Here is a 22,118-nt window from a genome sequence, read left to right as displayed (position 1 = left end):
TTGAGAACCACACCCGGCCAAACACACAGAAATAGAAAACATAGAACACAAAACATAGAATGCCCACCCCAACTCATGCCCTGAACGAACCAACGTAGAGACATAAAAAGGATCTCTAAGCTCAGGGCGTGACAAGTGGCCCTTACCGACTGATTCCGACTGTTGTTTTAATCAAAATGTCTTATATTTATAGGGTGTTAACATTTCATAATTGCTTTAAATAAAATAAAATAAAACCGCACATGAGAGACATATTTCATATTATGGGCCGATGACTATTATAGCAGTTCATTTACAGGGGAAATGTCTGTTTTGGAGTGTAGGGAATACCCTCGAAGGTATTTTAAAATGGGCTCCCCAATTGCTAAATCCACCCCAGGATACATGGGTGATGATAGAATCTAACATTTGACCCACTAACATCTGGTTATAAACTCAGACAACCTGCGTACTACTTACACCATGATAAGACCGTGGCCCTGTCCAGAAACAACCCCGGGGTGGGAAGAAGAACGAGGTTCCACCAAATGAAGTCAGGACACAGCACAAGAGTTGCAATTTAATAAGATTTAATAATTTAATAATTATTTAATAATTTATTGTAAATAATAATGGAAAAGCAGTTTACCTATAAAAACATCCCACTTCATCCCCAGCCCTTAGACAGCATGCTTACATCTCTCAAGTGGGAGTCTATTCTGTGCATCACTGAGTCACCACATGGCAATACTTTTTGTATGGCCATTTTGAGTAAGTCTTACTGATTCAAAGAACAGCATCAGTCCTGAAAAGCACCAGTGTGGATGTAGGCTTTTATTCCAGCCAGGCAGTAACACACCTGATTCAACTGATTTCTAAGTGTAGCTATTATATATCATCATATTCCTTATGACTATACTGCATGTATTGCTTACAACCTATTGCTTACAGTGGTAGAATGGCTAAGATAAATTCAGGTTGTGTAAGACATGACTTAGGGAATCAGAGTCCGTTTTCAACTCAGGTTTTTGTTTCATGAAGCAGCAACAGCAGCAGAGTATAGTTCCTCCTATCAGAAGCAGTGAAGCAGCCCATCTGTTAAATTCAGCTGAGAACGTAAGGTTATTACTCCGCAGGAAGTTCTCAGGGTCCGAGTTTTGTGTCAAGTCAAGGACAACCAAGAAGATCAAGATCAGGTGGATGAGACCGGCCAGGATGAAGAATATTCCTCCAAAGATAATCACTTCAGCTATAGACGTATTCATATTCCTCTGGGTACAGTTGGTGCACTTTGTTCCTGAGATGGAGAATATCATCCCTAGCAACCCTAGAATAATGGAGAAGTAGGTGATGATCTGAACCAGACTGACCTCTCTGTACTGTGGAAAGTCCATCACTCCCGATGTAAACAAAGCACAGGGCACTATAGAGACAATCCATCCTATGACTCCTATAGTGAAGCCCATGATCTCCATGCACTTCAGCATGCTGGCTCCCTGCGAGCGTCTCGAGTGTGAAACAAATCATTTTAAGGTTCGATCCATGGACTGAAATGAACTATACAATAGACTAATGGTTGAAATAATCCTACACTATGATATATGTTTCAGTCAGAAGGTCCCAGTCACTGACTGTAGGCTTGTGGTTAACATGGTGAACATAAACAGGAAATGCACAGCAGCAACCAGGAAACACTTTGCTGTCTGATACGTTTTTAATTTGAACATCTTTAACAGGATTAAACAATCAACTACTGATTCAATTAATCTCCACTTAAATTCATCCCATTTTAAAGAAGCATAAAGAGAAGTGTCAATACTGGTATAGAACATCAGAGAGGAAACAGTGAGAATATGTCCCTTCATTGCAGAGTCTCCTCAGGAACTCCCAGTCTAAATTAACTGAATATTTGAACACAATATGTCATAAACTCCTCTTTGACGTGTTAAAGACAAGATGGAATAATGACTATGTTGCTTTAACACCTATCAGGTCCTTTCTGACTGTTAAACACTGAACAGAAAGGATAGAGGCCGTTTTATCATAGAATTACATATAGAATCACAATTATATTCTCTCCATTGTTTTCATTTAAAAAAAGTACAGCCTCTCTGTTAAAGCAGTAGCAGCAACAGCTGCACCAGACTATGGTCCCACCACAATATGACATAAAGACCTATATGACTGTTGAAGAGAGAGCTGTTAGCGGGAGGTTGATTGAGTTGTCGTTGAGTCTGACTGGTTCCTCTTGTAGATACAGCAGCAGAGTATAGTCCCTCCTATCAGGAGCATGGAGGAGGACCACCTATTGAATTCAGCTAAAATAACCAGGTCATTATGGGTAAACAGGACGAATGGGTTGAGCTGCAGGTGGACATCCGTTCTTAAGTAATGGTCAACCAAAAACACAGTGGTGAGCTGCAGGATACCAGCCAGGATGAAGAATATTCCAACGATGAACCTGGCCTTGACCCTGATCCTGTTACTCTTGATGCAGTTACAGCACCTGGTCCCAAAGATGGAGCCCATCACTCCTAGAGCTCCCAGGATGGAGGAGATGGAGGTTGTGATCAGAACCTTCCAAATGTTCCTATATTGGGGTACCGGATAATAACTGAATGGGAGCAATATAGAGAGAGCACAGGACACTCGGGAGACTATCCATCCAAAGATCCCCATCATCCACCCAAAGACTCCCACAGTGATGCACAGTATGACCCCTCCAATCAGGAGCAGGGCAGCCGCCACCCAGCCGAAGTACAATGAGGCCCCCAGCTCAGGCTTTCCTTCGATCCCCTTAGGTCGCAGGATGTATCAGATGCTCAACATGTTCTGCTCACACCTACTGTGATGGTCCAGGCCTATACCACACAAAAACAACACTATGGAACACAAAGCTTTTACTATCTCATCCTGGAATATACAAGGTCTGAGGTCATCTGCCTTTGGCCTAGAGGAACCAGGAACCAGGAACCCAGACCTCATCAAATAAATTGGAAATACAGACAAAAGAAACATGGTACAACATGGTAATACAGACAAAATAATCATTGTACAAAGGAGACAGACCCACTGGTTGCCCTCAAGGTTGCAGAAGGCTGGTAGTCCCATCCACTCTATTAACATTTGTTAAAACAGGAACTAAAGACTACCAGAACCCACTGGATTCTCCAAAAACACTGAATTAACAACAGGACAAATTCAAACCCTCAATCCCCAAAATGCCTGTGGTGTTTATGGTATCCTAAATGAAAGGATAAAATATACAGACCACAAATTATAATTGGCTATACTTAAACTCATTCACATCATCCTCAGCTCTGGCATCTTCCACAATATTTGTAACCAAGGGCTGATCACCCCAATCCACAAAAGTGGAGACAAATTTGACCCCAATAAGTATGCGCAATACCCTGCGCTGACAAAGTTTAAAAAAAAAGTTCTTCCCTTGAACAAGGCAATTGACCCCTGGTAGGCTGTCATTGTAAATAAGAGTTTGTTCTTAACTGGTCTAGATAAACGAAGTAGAAAAATGACAGCAGACATAACAGTACATTTCCTCAGTGAAAACAATGTACTGAGCAAATGACCATATGACAGAACATGTATAAACCATGCACACCCTAATTGACAAACCAAAGGCAAAGCCTTCTCAAGCTTAGTTGATTTCAAATTTTTTTGACTCAGTTTGGCATGAGGGTCTGCTATTCAAATGGATGGAAAGTGATGTTGGGTTAAAAACACAGGACATTATAAAATCCATGTACACAAACAACAAGTATGTGGTTAAAATGAACAAAAACACACACATTTCTTTCCACATGGCTGGAGGTTGAGACAGGGATATAGCTTAAGCCCCACCCTCTTCAACATATATATCAACAAATTGGCGAGGGCAGTATAGCAGTCTGCAGCAACTGGCCTCAACCTACTAGAATCTGAAGTCAAATGTCTACAGTTTGCTGATGATCTGGTGCTTCTGTCCACAGGAGGGCCTACAGCAGCACCTAGATATTCTGCACAGATTCTGTCAAACCTGGGCCCTGACAGTAAATCTCTGTGAGACAAAAAAAAGGTCTAGTTGCAGGACTACAAATATAAAATCCATCTAGACACCGTTGCCTTAGAGCACACAAAAACATTATACTTACCTCGGCCTAAATGTCAGCGCCACGTGTTACTTCCTGGTCTACTGACCTGGTCAGTAGATACAGGGACATGGAGAGAGTTCAGTAATGACTCAGTTCACAGCAGCATCCAGTAGACACAGGGCCATGGAGAGAGTTCAGTAATGACTCAGTTCACAGCAGCATCCAGTAGACACAGGGACAAGGAGAGTTCAGTAATGACTCAGTTCACAGCAGCATCCAGTAGATACAGGGACATGGAGAGAGTTCAGTAATGACTCAGTTCACAGCAGCATGCAGTAGATACAGGGACATGGAGAGAGTTCAGTAATGACTCAGTTCACAGCAGCATCCAGTAGACACAGGGCCATGGAGAGAGTTCAGTAATGACTCAGTTCACAGCAGCATCCAGTAGATACAGGGACATGGAGAGAGTTCAGTAATGACTCAGTTCACAGCAGCAGCCAGTAGACACAGGGACATGGAGTTCAGTAATGACTCAGTTCACAGCAGCAGCCAGTAGACACAGGGACATGGAGTTCAGTAATGACTCAGTTCACAGCAGCAGCCAGTAGACACAGGGACATGGAGTTCAGTAATGACTCAGTTCACATCAACATCCAGTAGACACAGGGACATGGAGAGTTCAGTAAAGACTCAGTTCACAGCAGCATCCAGTAGATACAGGGACATGGAGTTCAGTAATGACTCAGTTCACATCAACATCCAGTAGACACAGGGACATGGAGAGTTCAGTAAAGACTCAGTTCACAGCAGCATCCAGTAGACACAGGGACATGGAGAGAGTTCAGTAATGACTCAGTTCAAAGCAGCATCAAGCAGAAGAGTTCATATTCTTCTTGAAGGAATGGCTCTCAAATGTCATGCACACATTGTTTACATCCCTGTTAGTGAGCATGTCTCATTTGCCAAGACAATTCAAAACACCTAACAGGTGTGGCATATCAAGGAGCTAATTAAACAACATGATCCTTACAAAGACCACTCTAAAATGTGCAGTTGTCACACAACACAATGTCACAGATGTCTCAAGTTGAGGGAGGGTGCAATTAGCATGCTAACTGCAAGAATGTTCAGAGCTGTTTCCAGAGAACTGAATGGTCATTTCTCTACCTCTGCCCAGTCATGTGAAATCCATAGATTAGGACCTCATGAATGTATTTAAATTGACTGATATCCTTATATGAATTGTAATTCAGAAAAATATTTGAAATGGTTGCGTTTCTATCTGTTCAGTATATTTCATAAGATCCCTGGGTGACCCTACTGTAAAAAAGGTGCTCTAGAAAAATAAAACACTTCATGTCGTTCGTCCCTGACTGTTTCATTTCTACTGAAATTGGCTTTACTAACAAAAGCAGAGCAAAACTGTCCTTGTCATTCCTCACTACTCAGACACCAAATAGGAACTAGGTAGAAATGGGGAGCCTGGGGAGATCAACCCAACGTCAGAATTACCATCAAATATGAGGAAGAGGTCATAGGTATGTCTGCAAATGTGGAAAAAAAAAGTTTGTTTATTTAGATTTAAACCTGAGGTCAAGTTCTTTTGCCCTTTCACAGGAAACCAGCATTCTAAGTGAATGAAGCAGAAGTTGACATATGGTAAATCATTCAGGCTGGTGTCTGCGTTCGATAAGAGATGTAAGGTGTAAACTACGCCTAGGGAAGCATGACAGACACAAAGAGGAAACGAAGGGTGTGAAAACAACAAGTTTTTTTTGCACGCAGTTGTCAAGCAGTGTAACAGCTGTTAGAAGGAGAGGATCAAGGTGCAGCGTGTTCATGATATTTATTAACTGAACACTGAAATAACACAAATAACAAAGAGAATGAACGAAATCCGAAACAATTCTGTCAGGTGCAGAAAGACAAAAACAGAAAACAACTACCCACAAAACCCATGTGGGAAAAGCTACCTAAGCATGGGTTCACAATCAAAGACAGCCTCTGATTGAGAACCACACCCGGCCAAACAAAGAAATACAAAACATAGAAAATGAACATAGAATGCCCACCCTAGTCATACCCTGGCCTAACCGAAATAGAGAATAAAAGCCTCTATGGCTAGGGAGTGACAGTCTGGCAGCACCAGACAGGACGGCGACTCTGGCAGCGCCGGACAGGGCTCACCAGGCTGTGGAGGCCTACTGGAGGCCTGGTCCATGGAGGAGGCACAGGGCTCACCAGGCTGTGGAGACCTACTGGAGGCCTGGTCCATGGAGGAGGCACAGGGCTCACCAGGCTGTGGAGACCTACTGGAGGCCTGGTCCATGGAGGAGGCACAGGGCTCACCAGGCTGTGGAGACCTACTGGAGGCCTGGTCCATGGAGGAGGCACAGGACTCACCGGGCTGTGGAGGAGCACTGGAGATCTGGTGCGTATCTGGTGCGTAGCCTTGGCACCACTCTTCCAGGCTGAATGCCCACTCTAGCCCTGCACGTGCAGGGAGCTGGAACAGGCCGCACTGGGTCCTCCTGGCGAACTGGGGAAACCGTGCCTAGAGCCGGCACAGGACTCACCGGGCTGTGGAGGCGCACTGAAGGTCTGGAGCGCCAAGCTGGCACAAGACGTGCAGGGCTGGGGAGGCACACAGGAGGCCTGGTGCGTGGGGCTGGCACAGTCTTCACCAGATAGCTAGCATGCACCTCTGGACGAGTATGGAGAGCTGATTCAGGTGACATCAAATCGAGGACACGCTCCGTTGGGTAGATGTCGTGCCTCATGCACCAACACAGCAACTCTCATTACTCTCTCCTCCAATCTCCCCATCAACTCCTTCTCTCTTCCAATTTCACCCTGACTGGCTCTGGTTCCATCCTCGGCTCCTTACGGTAAGCACGGGAGTTTGCTCAGGTCTGAATCCTGACTCTGCCACACTCCCCGTGTGCCCCACCCGGGGGGCTGCCTTTCGTGTCTGCTTCGTTGCCGTGACTCCTGGTAGTGAAGTTGCTACTTCAGCCTGTTTCCATGGCAGGGTCTTGTCCCCTGCCATCACCTCCTCCCATGTCCACGATGTCCTCCATTCTGTCTTCTCCTGGGCCCAGGATCCCTGCTCCTCCTGGCCACGCTGCTTGGTCCTTTGGTGGTGGGTAGTTCTGTAACGGCTGTTTGAAGAAGAGGACCAAGGTGCAGCGTGGTACGTGTTCATGATTTTTTATAAAACTGAACACTAGAACAAAAAAATAACAACGCGGCACAAACGAAACAGTTCTGTCTGGTGCAGGCACACAAAACAGAAAATAACTACCCACAAAACACAGTTGGGAAAAGGCTACCTAAGTATGGTTCTCAATCAGAGACAACAATAGACAGCTGCCTCTGATTGAGAACCACACCCGGCCAAACACACAGAAATAGAAAACATAGAACACAAAACATAGAATGCCCACCCCAACTCATGCCCTGAACGAACCAACGTAGAGACATAAAAAGGATCTCTAAGCTCAGGGCGTGACAAGTGGCCCTTACCGACTGATTCCGACTGTTGTTTTAATCAAAATGTCTTATATTTATAGGGTGTTAACATTTCATAATTGCTTTAAATAAAATAAAATAAAACCGCACATGAGAGACATATTTCATATTATGGGCCGATGACTATTATAGCAGTTCATTTACAGGGGAAATGTCTGTTTTGGAGTGTAGGGAATACCCTCGAAGGTATTTTAAAATGGGCTCCCCAATTGCTAAATCCACCCCAGGATACATGGGTGATGATAGAATCTAACATTTGACCCAATAACATCTGGTTATAAACTCAGACAACCTGCGTACTACTTACACCATGATAAGACCGTGGCCCTGTCCAGAAACAACCCCGGGGTGGGAAGAAGAACGAGGTTCCACCAAATGAAGTCAGGACACAGCACAAGAGTTGCAATTTAATAAGATTTAATAATTTAATAATTATTTAATAATTTATTGTAAATAATAATGGAAAAGCAGTTTACCTATAAAAACATCCCACTTCATCCCCAGCCCTTAGACAGCATGCTTACATCTCTCTCTCAAGTGGGAGTCTATTCTGTGCATCACTGAGTCACCACATGGCAATACTTTTTGTATGGCCATTTTGAGTAAGTCTTACTGATTCAAAGAACAGCATCAGTCCTGAAAAGCACCAGTGTGGATGTAGGCTTTTATTCCAGCCAGGCAGTAACACACCTGATTCAACTGATTTCTAAGTGTAGCTATTATATATCATCATATTCCTTATGACTATACTGCATGTATTGCTTACAACCTATTGCTTACAGTGGTAGAATGGCTAAGATAAATTCAGGTTGTGTAAGACATGACTTAGGGAATCAGAGTCCGTTTTCAACTCAGGTTTTTGTTTCATGAAGCAGCAACAGCAGCAGAGTATAGTTCCTCCTATCAGAAGCAGTGAAGCAGCCCATCTGTTAAATTCAGCTGAGAACGTAAGGTTATTACTCCGCAGGAAGTTCTCAGGGTCCGAGTTTTGTGTCAAGTCAAGGACAACCAAGAAGATCAAGATCAGGTGGATGAGACCGGCCAGGATGAAGAATATTCCTCCAAAGATAATCACTTCAGCTATAGACGTATTCATATTCCTCTGGGTACAGTTGGTGCACTTTGTTCCTGAGATGGAGAATATCATCCCTAGCAACCCTAGAATAATGGAGAAGTAGGTGATGATCTGAACCAGACTGACCTCTCTGTACTGTGGAAAGTCCATCACTCCCGATGTAAACAAAGCACAGGGCACTATAGAGACAATCCATCCTATGACTCCCATAGTGATGCCCATGATCTCCATGCCCTTCATCATGCTGGCTCCCTGCGAGCGTCACTCTCTCCTATACCTGCACTTCCTGGAAGAACGAGGATGTGACTCAGCAAAGTGAATCCAGAACAGTGGAGATGTTATACTTCCAGAGAAGATCCTGGAATCTACAGGCCTACAGCTTTAGTCTTTGCAGGTGAAGTTCTAGAACAGCAGATTGTCAACATTATTTTCTCACAGACGATTGTTGCAGAGTTCTTCTGTGAGTCTAGAGAGGTCGGCCAATCAGAAGCCCTCTAAGTGGTGCTTGGCATAATCTGCTGCCATGGAAACACAACCTGTACAGATGTGGTGAAGTCTGTGGTTGTGAGTTTCTAGTCGAACTGTTTTATTGTTGCCCTGGCAGAACTATGCAATATGGCAATATTGCACAAGATCCCCTGAAATCTTTTGAAGACTATGAAGTTTAATTCAATTCTGTGCATTTATATTGAAAAACACTAGTCTATGGTAACACAATATCAAATAAGATACTAGTGATGGAATTTAAAGGAGTTGTTCATTTGGGAATGTCTCTCTTAAAGTAGCAGCAGCAGCTGCACCATACTATGGTCCCACCACAATGTGACATAACTCCTATATGACCTGTTGAAGACAGAGCTGTTAGCGGGAGGTTGATTGAGTTGTCGTTGAGTCTGGCTGGTTCCTCTTGAAGATACAGCAGCAGAGTATAGTCCCCCCTATCAGGAGCATGGAGGAGGACCACCTACTGAATTCAGCCAAGTAACCCAAAACACCCAAAATGATCCAGCAGGTATGGGATATTCTGTATCATGTAATGGTACACAAAGAAGAGAGTGATGAGCTGGAGGATACCAGCCAGGATGAAGAATGTTCCACTGATAAACTTGACTTTGATTCTGGTCCTTTTACTCTTGATGCAGTTACAGCACCTGGTCCCAAAGATGAACCTCATCACTCCTAGAGTTCCCAGGATGTAGGAGATGGAGGTGATTGTGATCAGAGCCCATATGACCCCACTGGTGGGTCCATAAGAAACTATTAAATAGACAACACAGGGCACTTGGGAGACCATCCATCCAAAGGCTCCCAGAAACATGGCTCAATCTCACTAGGTGGGCAGGAGCTGCACAGTACGACCCCCATAACCAGGAGCAGGGCCGCTGCCTCCCAGCCGATGTAGAGCGAGACCCCTAACTCCCCCAAATGGTGCTGGCCGTCCAGGAGACAGGAACGAGCACCAGGATTACAGCCAGGATGAAGATCATCCTGGAAATGATCATTGCTTTCGCCTTGGACTTTTTGTTATTTATGTCATTGGTGCACTTGGCCCTGACTATGGAGACTCCCAGAACCCAGACGATGATGGCGATGATGGTCATGGCTCGGTCAGCCTGCAGGTTCTGGGTTAAGGCCAGCATGGAGTTGTAGACCTTACACTGCATCAGGTCCCAGGTCAGGTCCCTGGTCCCAGGTCCCAGGTTACATGAGAGGTTACAATGTTGTAAGGTCTACCTACACCTGTTGAATTCAGCACATGTGACAAATGACATTTTAATTGATTTGAAGTTAGTCACTCTGCACACTGGCTCAATTAAATTCCATCACTAGTATATTTTATTATCTTATGTTAACATAGCCCAGTGTTTCTCAATATAAATGCACAGAACTGAATTAAGCTTCATAGTCTTTAAAAAGTCTTAGTGGATCTTGTGCAATATTGCCATATTGCTAACCTCTGCAAAGGAAACAACTTATTAGTTCAGATGTGGGTCAGTATGGGGTTGACACTTAACGGAGATGCTAGTGGCATTTAGTTAGATTTAACCTACATGCTGAAAAACCCTTGAGTGTGAAACAAATAATTTAAGGTTCGATCCATGGACTGAAATGAACTATACAATAGACTAAATTGACGAATGATAACAGTTTCATAAACATGGTTGAAATAATTACACACTATGATTTTGTTCAGAAGGTCCCTGTAACTGACTGTAGGATTGTGATTAACGTGGTTAACATGAACAGGAAATGCACAGCAGCAACCAGGATTTTTTTACTTCCGGCGCCGACAGAGATGGCCGCCTCGCTTCGCGTTCCTAGGAAACTATGCAGTTTTTTTTATTTATTTTCTACGTGTTATTTCTTACATTAGTACCCCAGGTCATCTTAGGTTTCATTACATACAGTCGAGAAGAACTACTGAATATAAGATCAGCGTCAACTCACCATCAGTACGACCAAGAATATGTTTTTCACGACGCGGATCCTGTGTTCTGCCTTTCAACCAGGACAACGGAATGGATCCCATGCAGCGACCCAAAAAAACGACTCCGAAAAAGAGGGAAACGAGGCGGTCTTCTGGTCAGACTCCGGAGACGGGCACACCGTGCACCACTCCCTAGCATTCTTCTTGCCAATGTCCAGTCTCTAGACAACAAGGTTGATGAAATCCGAGCAAGGGTAGCATTCCAGAGGGACATCAGAGACTGCTCACTGGAGAGACGCTATCCGAGGCAGTGCAGCCAACGGGTTTCTCCACGCATCGCGCCGACAGAAACAAACATCTTTCTGGTAAGAAGAGGGGCGGGGGCGTATGCCTTATGGCTAACGAGACATGGTGTGATGAAAGAAACATACAGGAACTCAAATCCTTCTGTTCACCTGATTTAGAATTCCTCACAATCAAATGTAGACCGCATTATCTACCAAGAGAATTCTCTTCGATTATAATCACAGCCGTATATATCCCCCCCAAGCAGACACATTAATGGCTCTGAACAAACTTTATTTAACTCTTTGCAAACTGGAAACCATTTATCCGGAGGCTGCATTCATTGTAGCTGGGGATTTTAACAAGGCTAATCTGAAAACAAGACTCCCTAAATTTCATCAGCATATCGATTGCGCAACCAGGTGTGGAAAAACCTTGGATCATTGTTACTCTAACTTCCGCGACGCATATAAGGCCGTGCCCCGCCCCCATTTCGGAAAAGCTGACCACGACTCCATTTTGTTGATCCCTGCCTACAGACAGGAACTAAAACAAGAGGCTCCCACGCTGAGGTCTGTCCAACGCTGGTCCGACCAAGCTGACTCCACACTCCAAGACTGCTTCCATCACGTGGACTGGGATATGTTTCGTATTGCGTCAGATAACAATATTGACGAATATGCTGATTCGGTGTGCGAGTTCATTAGAACGTGCGTTGAAGATGTCGTTCCCATAGCAACGATTAAAACATTCCCTAACCTGAAACCGTGGATTGATGGCAGCATTCGCGTGAAACTGAAAGCGCGAACCACTGCTTTTAATCAGGGCAAGGTGTCTGGTAACATGAACGAATACAAACAGTGCAGCTATTCCCTCCGCAAGGCTATCAAACAAGCTAAGCGTCAGTACAGAGACAAAGTAGAATCTCAATTCAACGGCTCAGATACAAGAGGCATGTGGCAGGGTCTACAGTCAATCACGGACTACAAGAAGAAATCCAGCCGAGTCACGGACCAGGATGTCTTGCTCCCAGGCAGACTAAATAATTTTTTTGCCCGCTTTGAGGACAATACAGTGCCATTGACACGGCCTGCAACGAAAACATGCGGTCTCTCCTTCACTGCAGCCGAGGTGAGTAAGACATTTAAACGTGTTAACCCTCGCAAGGCTGCAGGCCCAGACGGCATCCCCCAGCCGCGCCCTCAGAGCATGCGCAGACCAGCTGGCCGGTGTGTTTACGGACATATTCAATCAATCCCTATACCAGTCTGCTGTTCCCACATGCTTCAAGAGGGCCACCATTGTTCCTGTTCCCAAGAAAGCTAAGGTAACTGAGCTAAACGACTACCGCCCCGTAGCACTCACTTCCGTCATCATGAAGTGCTTTGAGAGACTAGTCAAGGACCATATCACCTCCACCCTACCTAACACCCTAGACCCACTCCAATTTGCTTACCGCCCAAATAGGTCCACAGACGATGCAATCTCAACCACACTGCACACTGCCCTAACCCATCTGGACAAGAGGAATACCTGTGAGAATGCTGTTCATCGACTACAGCTCGGCATTCAACACCATAGTATCCTCCAAGCTCGTCATCAAGCTCGAGACCCTGGGTCTCGACCCCGCCCTGTGCATCTGGGTACTGGACTTCCTGACGGGCCGCCCCCAGGTGGTGAGGGTAGGCAACAACATCTCCTCCCCGCTGATCCTCAACACTAGGGCCCCACAAGGGTGCGTTCTGAGCCCTCTCCTGTACTCCCTGTTCACTCACGACCGCGTGGCAACGCACGCCACCAACTCAATCATCAAGTTTGCGGACGACACAACAGTGGTAGGCTTGATTACCAACAACGACGAGACGGCCTACAGGGAGGAGGTGAGGGCCCTCGGAGTGTGGTGTCAGGAAAATGACCTCACACTCAACGTCAACAAAACTAAGGAGATGATTGTGGACTTCAGAAAACAGCAGAGGGAACACCCCCCTATTCACATCGATGGAACAGTAGTGGAGAGGGTAGTAAGTTTTAAGTTCCTCTGCATACACATCACAGACAAACTTAATTGGTCCACTCACACAGACAGCATCGTGAAGAAGGCGCAGCAGCGCCTCTTCAACCTCAGGAGGCTGAAGAAATTTCGCTTGTCACCAAAAGCACTCACAAACTTCTACAGATGCACAATCGAGAGCATCCTGGCGGGCTGTATCACCGCCTGGTACGGCAACTGCTCCGCCCTCAACCGTAAGGCTCTCCAGAGGGTAGTGAGGTCTGCACAACGCATCACCGGGGGCAAACTACCTGCCCTCCAGGACACCTACACCACCGATGTTACAGGAAGGCCATAAAGATCATCAAGGACATCAACCACCCGAGCCACTGCCTGTTCACTCCACTACCATCCAGAAGGCGAGGTCAGTACAGGTGCATCAAAGCTGGGACCGAGAGACTGAAAAACAGCTTCTATCTCAAGGCCATCAGACTGTTAAACAGCCACCACTAACATTGAGTGGCTGCTGCCAACACACTGACACTGACACTGACTCAACTCCAGCCACTTTAATAATGGGAATTGATGGGAATGATGTAAATATATCACTAGCCACTTTAAACAATGCTACCTTATATAATGTTACTTACCCTACATTATTCATCTCATATGCATACGTATATACTGTACTCTATATCATCAACTGCATCCTTATGTAATACATGTATCACTAGCCACTTTAACTATGCCACTTTGTTTACATACTCATCTCATATGTATATACTGTACTTGATACCATCTACTGTATCTTGCCTATGCTGCTCTGTACCATCACTCATTCGTAAGTCGCTTTGGAGAAAAGCGTCTGCTAAATGGCATATATATATATATATATATATATCCTTATGTACATATTCTTTATCCCCTTACACTGTGTATAAGACAGTAGTTTTGGAATTGTTAGTTAGATTACTTGTTGGTTATTACTGCATTGTCGGAACTAGAAGCACAAGCATTTCGCTACACTCGCATTAACATCTGCTATCCATGTGTATGTGACAAATACAATTTGATTTGATTTGATTTTAACACTTTGCTGTAGGCTTGTGGTTAACATGGTGAACATTAACAGGAAATGCACAGCAGCAACCAGGAAACACTTTGCTGTCTGATACGTTTTTAATTTGAACATCTTTAACAGGATTAAACAATCAACCTCTGATTCAATTCTTCATAAAATTCATCCCATTTTATAGAAACATAAAGAGAAGTATCAATACTGGTATAGAACATCAGAGAGGAAACAGTAAGAATATGTCCCTTCATTGCAGAGTCTCCTCAGGAACTTCTCCCAGTCTAAATTAACTGAATATTTGATCACAACATGTCATAAACTCCTCTTTGACCTGTTAAAGACAAGGTGGAACAATAACTATGTTGTTTTAACACCTGTCTGGTCCCTTACAATATTATAACATTGAACACAGTGGAGGCTCTTCAGATTAGGAAGGGGAGGACCATCCTCCTCAGTGAAATGTCATAAAAATGTAAATAGTGAAACATTAAGAAAGTTATCCTTTTTAGATACAACTGTTTAAATATATTTATATGTCACCAAATCATTTATTAAAATACACTGTTTTGCAATGAAGGTCTACAGTAACTTCAACTGCTCTGTCTGGGGTAGCACCATGGTGTAGCCGGAGGACAGCTAGCTTCCATCCTCCTCTGGCTACATTGACTTCAATACAAAACTTAGGAGGTTCGTAGGCCTCACACGGTTCCATAGACATAAATGGTCATTATGACCACTTCCGGAGGAATTCATCCATTCAATCAAAAACTTCTGCTGTGTGAATAGACATGTTTTCCATCCAATCATAGAATTAGTATCAGAGAATGAACCTCGTGAGTGGTATTGGGATTGTGCCACAGAGCATTATGGGGGTTCTGTGTTGAGAGTCTTGGTGACATTGTTGGATAGAGATTAAGAGGGAAAAGTGATATTATTCAATTCAAAAGATTTTTTTTCAATTTACAGGAGAGAGGAAGTATATTATAAAATACTTTTCTTGGTTTTATAACTTAATTTTTGTGTCCAGTTTGTGAAATGTATTAAAATTTGCTTGTTAACTTCAATAGCTAGCTAGCTACCAGCACGAGTGTGCAGTTTTCTCCACCAGAATGGTCAACTCTGGTCGAAAGGTGAGTACAGTGACCCGAGGAACATTGATCGTTCAGCAGGCAGCATGTAAATGCCCACATCAGGCTCAAACTTCTGAGAAAAACCTACATCGATCAAGACGAAGGTCTGTGTATCCAGACTGCGCGACGCATCGAGAAAGTAGGCAGTGTCACGTTCGTCGTATTGATGAGACCAAGGTGCAGTGTGATATGAAGACATACTTCCTTTAATAAAGAAAGACCACTAAATAACAACACGAATATAAACCGAGACAGGAAACTACACATAGACAATAACCCACAAAACCAACATGTAAAATGGCAACCTAAATAGGATCCCAAATCAGAGACAACGATAAACAGCTGCCTCTGATTGGGAACCAATTCAGGCCACCATAGACCTATATTTACCTAGACAAACCAAAACCCCATAGATGTACAAAAACCCTAGACAAAAACACACATACCACCCTTGTCATACCCTGACCAAACCAAAATAATAAAGAAAACAAAGATAACTACGGTGACAAGCAGCTTATCAACACCACTGCGTTTTTGGGCCTGAAAGATTTTTCTTTTAGAGGACACTACGAGAGGGAAAGTTCTGCTGACAAGGGAAACTACAATGAGCTTGCAGAGGTAATCACAGGTAACAACAATATTTCACTTGCTGAGCTTATCAAACTTTAGACTGTCTTTTCTGGGATGTAGAAATCAATTCTGATTGATTTGATATCTTCCATCGCAACATCCATGAAAAGATTAAAGAGAGAGGTTGACACAGTGCATTTTTTCACGTGTGCTCAAGTAGGCTTTTCACTTTACTCTGGTATTTATTTGGCAAAGATTAATACACATAATCACTCCGGACAGACAATCAAAAACTCATGATATAAATGTTGCAGCAGCCTAGGCTACACCTAAACATTAGAAATCTGCTGAATGGGATGAAAACTAGACCATTTTTCAGTCTGATCAACTGTAGGCTACTAATAAGAGCAGATGCATACAGCCTATGTGCGCTGTCCATTTGGTCAGGTTGTTGGTAACGTTATGTATTTATAGTCCATTTGTGTGCCAGGAGAACATGTGAATGTGATCAAATTTGGTTTATATTCAAAACTGGGCTGGCTTGGCTGCCAATACGTTTTCAATCCAAAACGTGTAAACTGGAATTAGTCAATCAACATAATAGTGATGACAGTTGTGAGAACATTTTTATAAGGCCTACAGTTGTATAGAACTGCATGAAGCAAACATTCATAAAGCTCAGCCCTGTGAGTTCTATTGTCTATCAGTTGTTGTCTCTGTGTCTGGGCAGAGGAAATCCCCTTCCTAATCTAGTCTAGATATAATTAATATGAACAAGTATAAGGTTTCTGCAGTTTGACAGGGTTTTCATCCCCCTTAGGGCCAGGAGTTTTTTTCTCTCAGTTTAAAAAAAAACCATGTGACCTGATTTAGGAAATACTGGTCCCATGATAGCCCTTGTAAAAACTTTTTCACGACTGATTAATCACTGTTATACCTTATAGGGTCCAGAGTTTTCCTGGTTAGGTTAAAACAGATAAGGGAAAACTCCGGGCCCAGAAGGTAAAAATTGCCCCCCTGCTCTTAGACCTATGGTGCCACCAGTCTGCTTGCAGTTGTCAGTTATCATCAGGTATGTGGAGTAGAGGTCTACCGATTAATCGGATGGGCCGATTAATTAGGGCCGATTCCAAGTTTTCATAACCATCAGTAATCAGCATTTTTGAACTTCGATTATGGCCGATTACATTGCACCCCACAAGGAGACTGCGTGGCAGGCTGACCACCTGTTACGCGAGTGCAGCAAGTAGCCAAGGTGAGTTGCTAGCAAGCATTACATTTATCTTATAAAAAACAATCAATCTTCACATAATCACTAGTTAACTACACATGGTTGATGATATTACTAGTTTAACTAGCTTGTCCTGCATTGCAAATAATCAATGCGATGCCTGTTAATTTATCATCGAATCACAGCCTACTTCGCCAAACTGGTGATGATTTAACAAGAGCATTCACGTTGCACCAATGTACCTAACCATAAACATCAATGCCTTTCTTAAAATCAATACACAAGTATATATTTTAAACCTGCATATTTAGTTAAAATAAATTAATGTTAGCAGTTATTGCACTTTTGTTAACATATTGCACTTTTACTTTCTTGTCGAACACTGTGTTTTTGCATCATTTAAACCAAATAGAAACATGTTTCATTATATATTTGAGACTAAATACTTTTTTATTTATGTATTATATTAAGTTAACATTAAAGTGTTCATTCAGTATTGCTGTAATTGTCATTATTACTAATATATATATACAAATTGGCAGATGAATCATTATCGTTTTTTTCTGGTCCTCGGTATCGGTATCAGAATTGAAAAATCATAATCGGTCAACGTCTAATGTGGATTATCAGGGCGTTATTCAGGAACGCTTCTTGGGGCTACTTTGATGTGTCAAATGGGTGTGATGCCAACTCTGTGTTTAACCCGTATGTGGGGCTTTATGTGGTTGCGACCCAAATGGGTGAAAAACTCTACTCCGCATCAACCTAATAAAACAACCTTGTCTATCAATATGGAATGTTGAGATCCAACCTAGAATATACCAATAATTACCAAAAATGTATTATAATATAATAACTATACAACAATGTTGTTTATACGTGATGAAAATGAAAGCTTCCCAATCTGAGTTTGGGATAAAGATGTAATAAAACCTGTTTTAGTCTTCCCTCAACCCAATACTTCCCGTAACCATTAGTGTCGAAAAATGCTAAACTGACTCATGATCAGCAACTATGGGCAACTTTACCCGACACCCCAAAGCCTGTTCTGAGGGGCAATGATAGAGGGACTGGGCCTCATAGTACATATCAATAGCTTGAAACTACATGCTGAAAAACCCTTGAGTGTGAAATAAATAATTGTAAGGTTGGATTTATGGACTGAAATTAACTAAATAGACGAATGACAATTTCATGGACTTGGTTTGAAATAATTCTACACTCTGATATACTGTAGGTTTCAGTTAGAATGTCCAGGTCACTGATTGTAGGCTTGTTGGTGATGTAGTGAACATTAACAGGAAATGCACAGCAGCAACCAGGAAACAATTATTTTATTTGAACATCTTTAACAGGGTTAAACAATCAACTACTGATTCAATTCTCTCGCTTCTTAAATGCATCCCATTTTAAAGAAGCATAAAGAGAAGTATCAATACTGGTATATAACATCAGAGAGGAAACAGTGAGAATATGTCCCTTCATTGCAGAGTCTCATCAGGAACTCCCAGTCTAAATTAACTGAATATTTGAACACAATGTTTCATAAACTCCTCTGTGACATGTTAAAGACAAAGTGGAACAATAACTATGTTGCTTTCACACCTATCAGGTCCTTTCTGACTTTTTAACACTGAACAGAAAGGATAGAGGCCGTTTTATCATAGAATTACATATAGAATCACAATTATATTCTCTCCATTGTTTTCATGAAAAGAAAGTACAGCCTCTCTGTTAAAGCAGTAGCAGCAGCAGCTGCACCAGACTACGATCCCAACACAATATGACATAAAGACCTATATGACTGTTGAAGACAGAGCTGTTAGAGGGAGGTTGATTGAGTCATTGTTGAGTCTGGCTGGTTCCTCTTGTAGATACAACAGCAGAGTATAGTCCCTCCTATCAGGAGCATGGAGGAGGACCACCTATTGAATTCAGCTAAAATAACCAGGTCATTATGGGTAAACAGGACGAATGGGTTGAGCTGCAGGTGGACATCCGTTCTTAAGTAATGGTCAACCAAAAATACAGTGGTGAGCTGCAGGATACCAGCCAGGATGAAGAATATTCCAACGATGAACCTGGCCTTGACCCTGTTACTCTTGATGCAGTTATAGCACCTGGTCCCAAAGATGGAGCCCATCACTCCTAGAGCTCCCAAGATGGTGAAAATGGAAGTGATTGTCATCAGAACCATCCATATGTCCCTATAGAGGGTCTCAGGAGAAAAACTGAATGGGAGCAATATAGAGAGAGCACAGGACACTCGGGAGACTATCCATCCAAAGATTCCCATCATCCATCCAAACACTCCCACAGTGATGCCCAGTATGACCCCTCCAATCAGGAGCAGGGCAGCCGCCACCCAGCCGAAGTACAGCGAGGCCCCCAGCTCAGGCTTTCCTTCGATCCACATGGGGAAGTCGATGATGATAAATATTGCTACCAAGGAAACAGTGATGAGGATAAGAATTCCGGCACCAATGAAAAGTATTCCAGCAATAATTATCAACTTGGCCTGAGATGTTTTGTCTTTGATGCAGTTGGTGCACTTGGCTCCGACCATGAAGAATATGGCCCCCAGAACCCCCAGGGTGATGGCACTGAGGATCATGGCTCTGGCAGGCTGCAGAAAGTGGTGCAAATACCTCATGGAGTTGAACACCTCACACTGTGTCTGTCCCGTGCCTTGGGCCACACAGCTCATCCACAGGCCATTCAAGACCACCACTGTGGTGGCAACATTCGCCTGTATGATGGTTGTCACTATCGCGGTAGGGAGAGCACAGACCACGATGGTCAGTATTAATCCTATGACTCCCAGGGCGATGCCCACGACCTCCACCACTTCTATGATATCCATGCCCATCAAAATGCTGTCTCCTTGACTTCGTCTCGCCCAGCAGATTTGTTCACTCTGAAGCTCGTTGCTGAGGTCTTATGTAAGATTGGAGAACTGAGCCATTCAGAAGACCTCTATAACGGCTCAATGTTGTGATGTCACTTAAATATGTTGTCATGGAAACATAAATCCTATTAACACAGATGTGGGGCAGGATGTGGTTTCGACCCAAATGCGTTAAAAACTCTGATAAGTTAAAACTCATCAAACAGCATTGTGTAACAATATGGAATGTTGAGATCCAACCTAGAATTAACCAATAATTGTCAAAAAGGGATAATTATAATATAATAACTATACAGCAATGTTGTAGAGAAGTGATGAAAATGTCAAATTCTCATTTTGAGTTGGGCTAAAGATATAATAAAACCTGTTTTAGTCTTCCCTCAACCCAATCCTAACCTTAACCATTGGTTGGGAAAATGCTAAACTGACCCAAGATCAGCACTCAAGACGTGCTCCTCCAAACTATTCAGTCCTTCTGTAATGCCATATCTACGGCAGATATTTTTGAGCATGTGTCTCACACATAGGCCACAATACAACTGACAGGTGGCTAGTATTTTGTACAGAAGTGTAAATGTTATGTGTAAAGACCTGTAGGCCCACGTGAGCACCAGTGCCATGGAACAAGAGATGACATTTATTAAATGTAGCTTCTGACCCCATCCTATTTAGAAATATTATTTTGGTTTTAAAAATCAGATTGCTTATTTTTAATTTCATTTGATTAAACACCAAGCATAGCCGCCACTCCCCTCAATGAAAGCTTTTTTGTCCTGCCCAATGCAGTCACATAATGTTATGCAGGTGAATGAGGACCCAAAAGCGACTTGGCGAAAACAGAGTTTTTAATCCAGTAAAGTTACTTTACAAACAAAAGGCATAATACTACTCGTAATGACGAGAACAGACTGGAGACTTGATCAAGAACTGCAGGTTGCCTCGGGAAGGCACTTGAACGTAGCAGACTCAGACACCTGCTCACCACGCAGCATCTGAGGGAAACACGACACGACAGGGCAATACATAGACACAGCACGGTGAATACTAGACAAGGATCCGACAGGGCAGGAACGGAAAACAAGGAGAGAAATAGGGACTCTAATCAGGGAAAAGGATCGGGAACAGGTGTGGGAAGACTAAATGATTGATTAGGGGAATAGGAACAGCTGGGAGCAGGAACGGAACGATAGAGAGAAGAGAGAGAGGAAGGGAGAGAGAAAAAGGGGAACGAACCTAAAAAGACCAGCAGGGGGAAAATGAACAGAAGGGAAAGCATAATGACAAGACAATCTAAGACAAAACATGACACATAATGTACCATTGTGTTAGATTTGTTAAAATAGAACTCTAGGATATGTGAAGTCCTTTGAGGTGAAGAGTAGTGCTTTACAAATGCAGATGTTTGTCTTACGATTACGATTAAAATCTCCTGCAAAGACAGATGAACAGAGAGCAGAAAGGGGTAGTTATAGACAGGGTAAAAGACAGGGGAGTAACAGACAGAGGAGTAACAGACAGAGGAATAACAGACAGGGTAGTAACAGACAGGGGAGTAACAGACAGGGGAGTTACAGTCAGGGTAGTAACATACAGAGGAGTAACAGACAGGGGAGTAATAGACAGAGGAATTACAGGCAGGGTAGTAACATACAGGGTAGTAACAGACAGGGTAGTAACAGACAGGGTAGTAACAGACAGAGGAGTAACAGACAGGGGAGTAACAGACAGAGGAATAATAGACAGGGTAGTAACATACAGGGTAGTAACAGACAGAGGAATAACAGACAGGGTAGTAACAGACAGGGGAGTAACAGACAGAGGA

The 22,118-nt window shown here is 43.2% G+C and overlaps 1 protein-coding gene and 1 pseudogene across 1 annotated transcript; both read right to left on the bottom strand.

The window, feature by feature from the left end:
- Positions 1-9,702: 9,702 nt before the first annotated feature.
- LOC124007493 lies at positions 9,703-10,460 on the bottom strand (annotated as a pseudogene).
- Positions 10,461-18,704: 8,244 nt separating this feature from the next.
- LOC124007491 (claudin-4-like) lies at positions 18,705-21,087 on the bottom strand. Its single transcript, XM_046318108.1, has one exon. It carries the CDS (start codon positions 20,255-20,257, stop codon positions 19,211-19,213), a length of 1,047 nt encoding a protein of 348 aa, XP_046174064.1. The 5' UTR covers positions 20,258-21,087; the 3' UTR covers positions 18,705-19,210.
- Between the last annotated feature and the right edge of the window lie 1,031 nt (positions 21,088-22,118).

Source organism: Oncorhynchus gorbuscha, linkage group LG20, assembly GCF_021184085.1.
Source record: "Oncorhynchus gorbuscha isolate QuinsamMale2020 ecotype Even-year linkage group LG20, OgorEven_v1.0, whole genome shotgun sequence".
In the NCBI taxonomy this organism is placed as follows: Eukaryota; Metazoa; Chordata; class Actinopteri; order Salmoniformes; family Salmonidae; genus Oncorhynchus; species Oncorhynchus gorbuscha.
The sequence above is the reverse complement of the archived record's forward strand: the minus strand, read 5'-3'. Positions and strand labels throughout refer to the sequence as shown.

What these genes read in the sequence shown, in the direction of transcription:
- LOC124007491 (XM_046318108.1), bottom strand. Translation starts at nt 20,257, where the DNA reads ATGGGCATGGATATCATAGAAGTGGTGGAGGTCGTGGGCATCGCCCTG.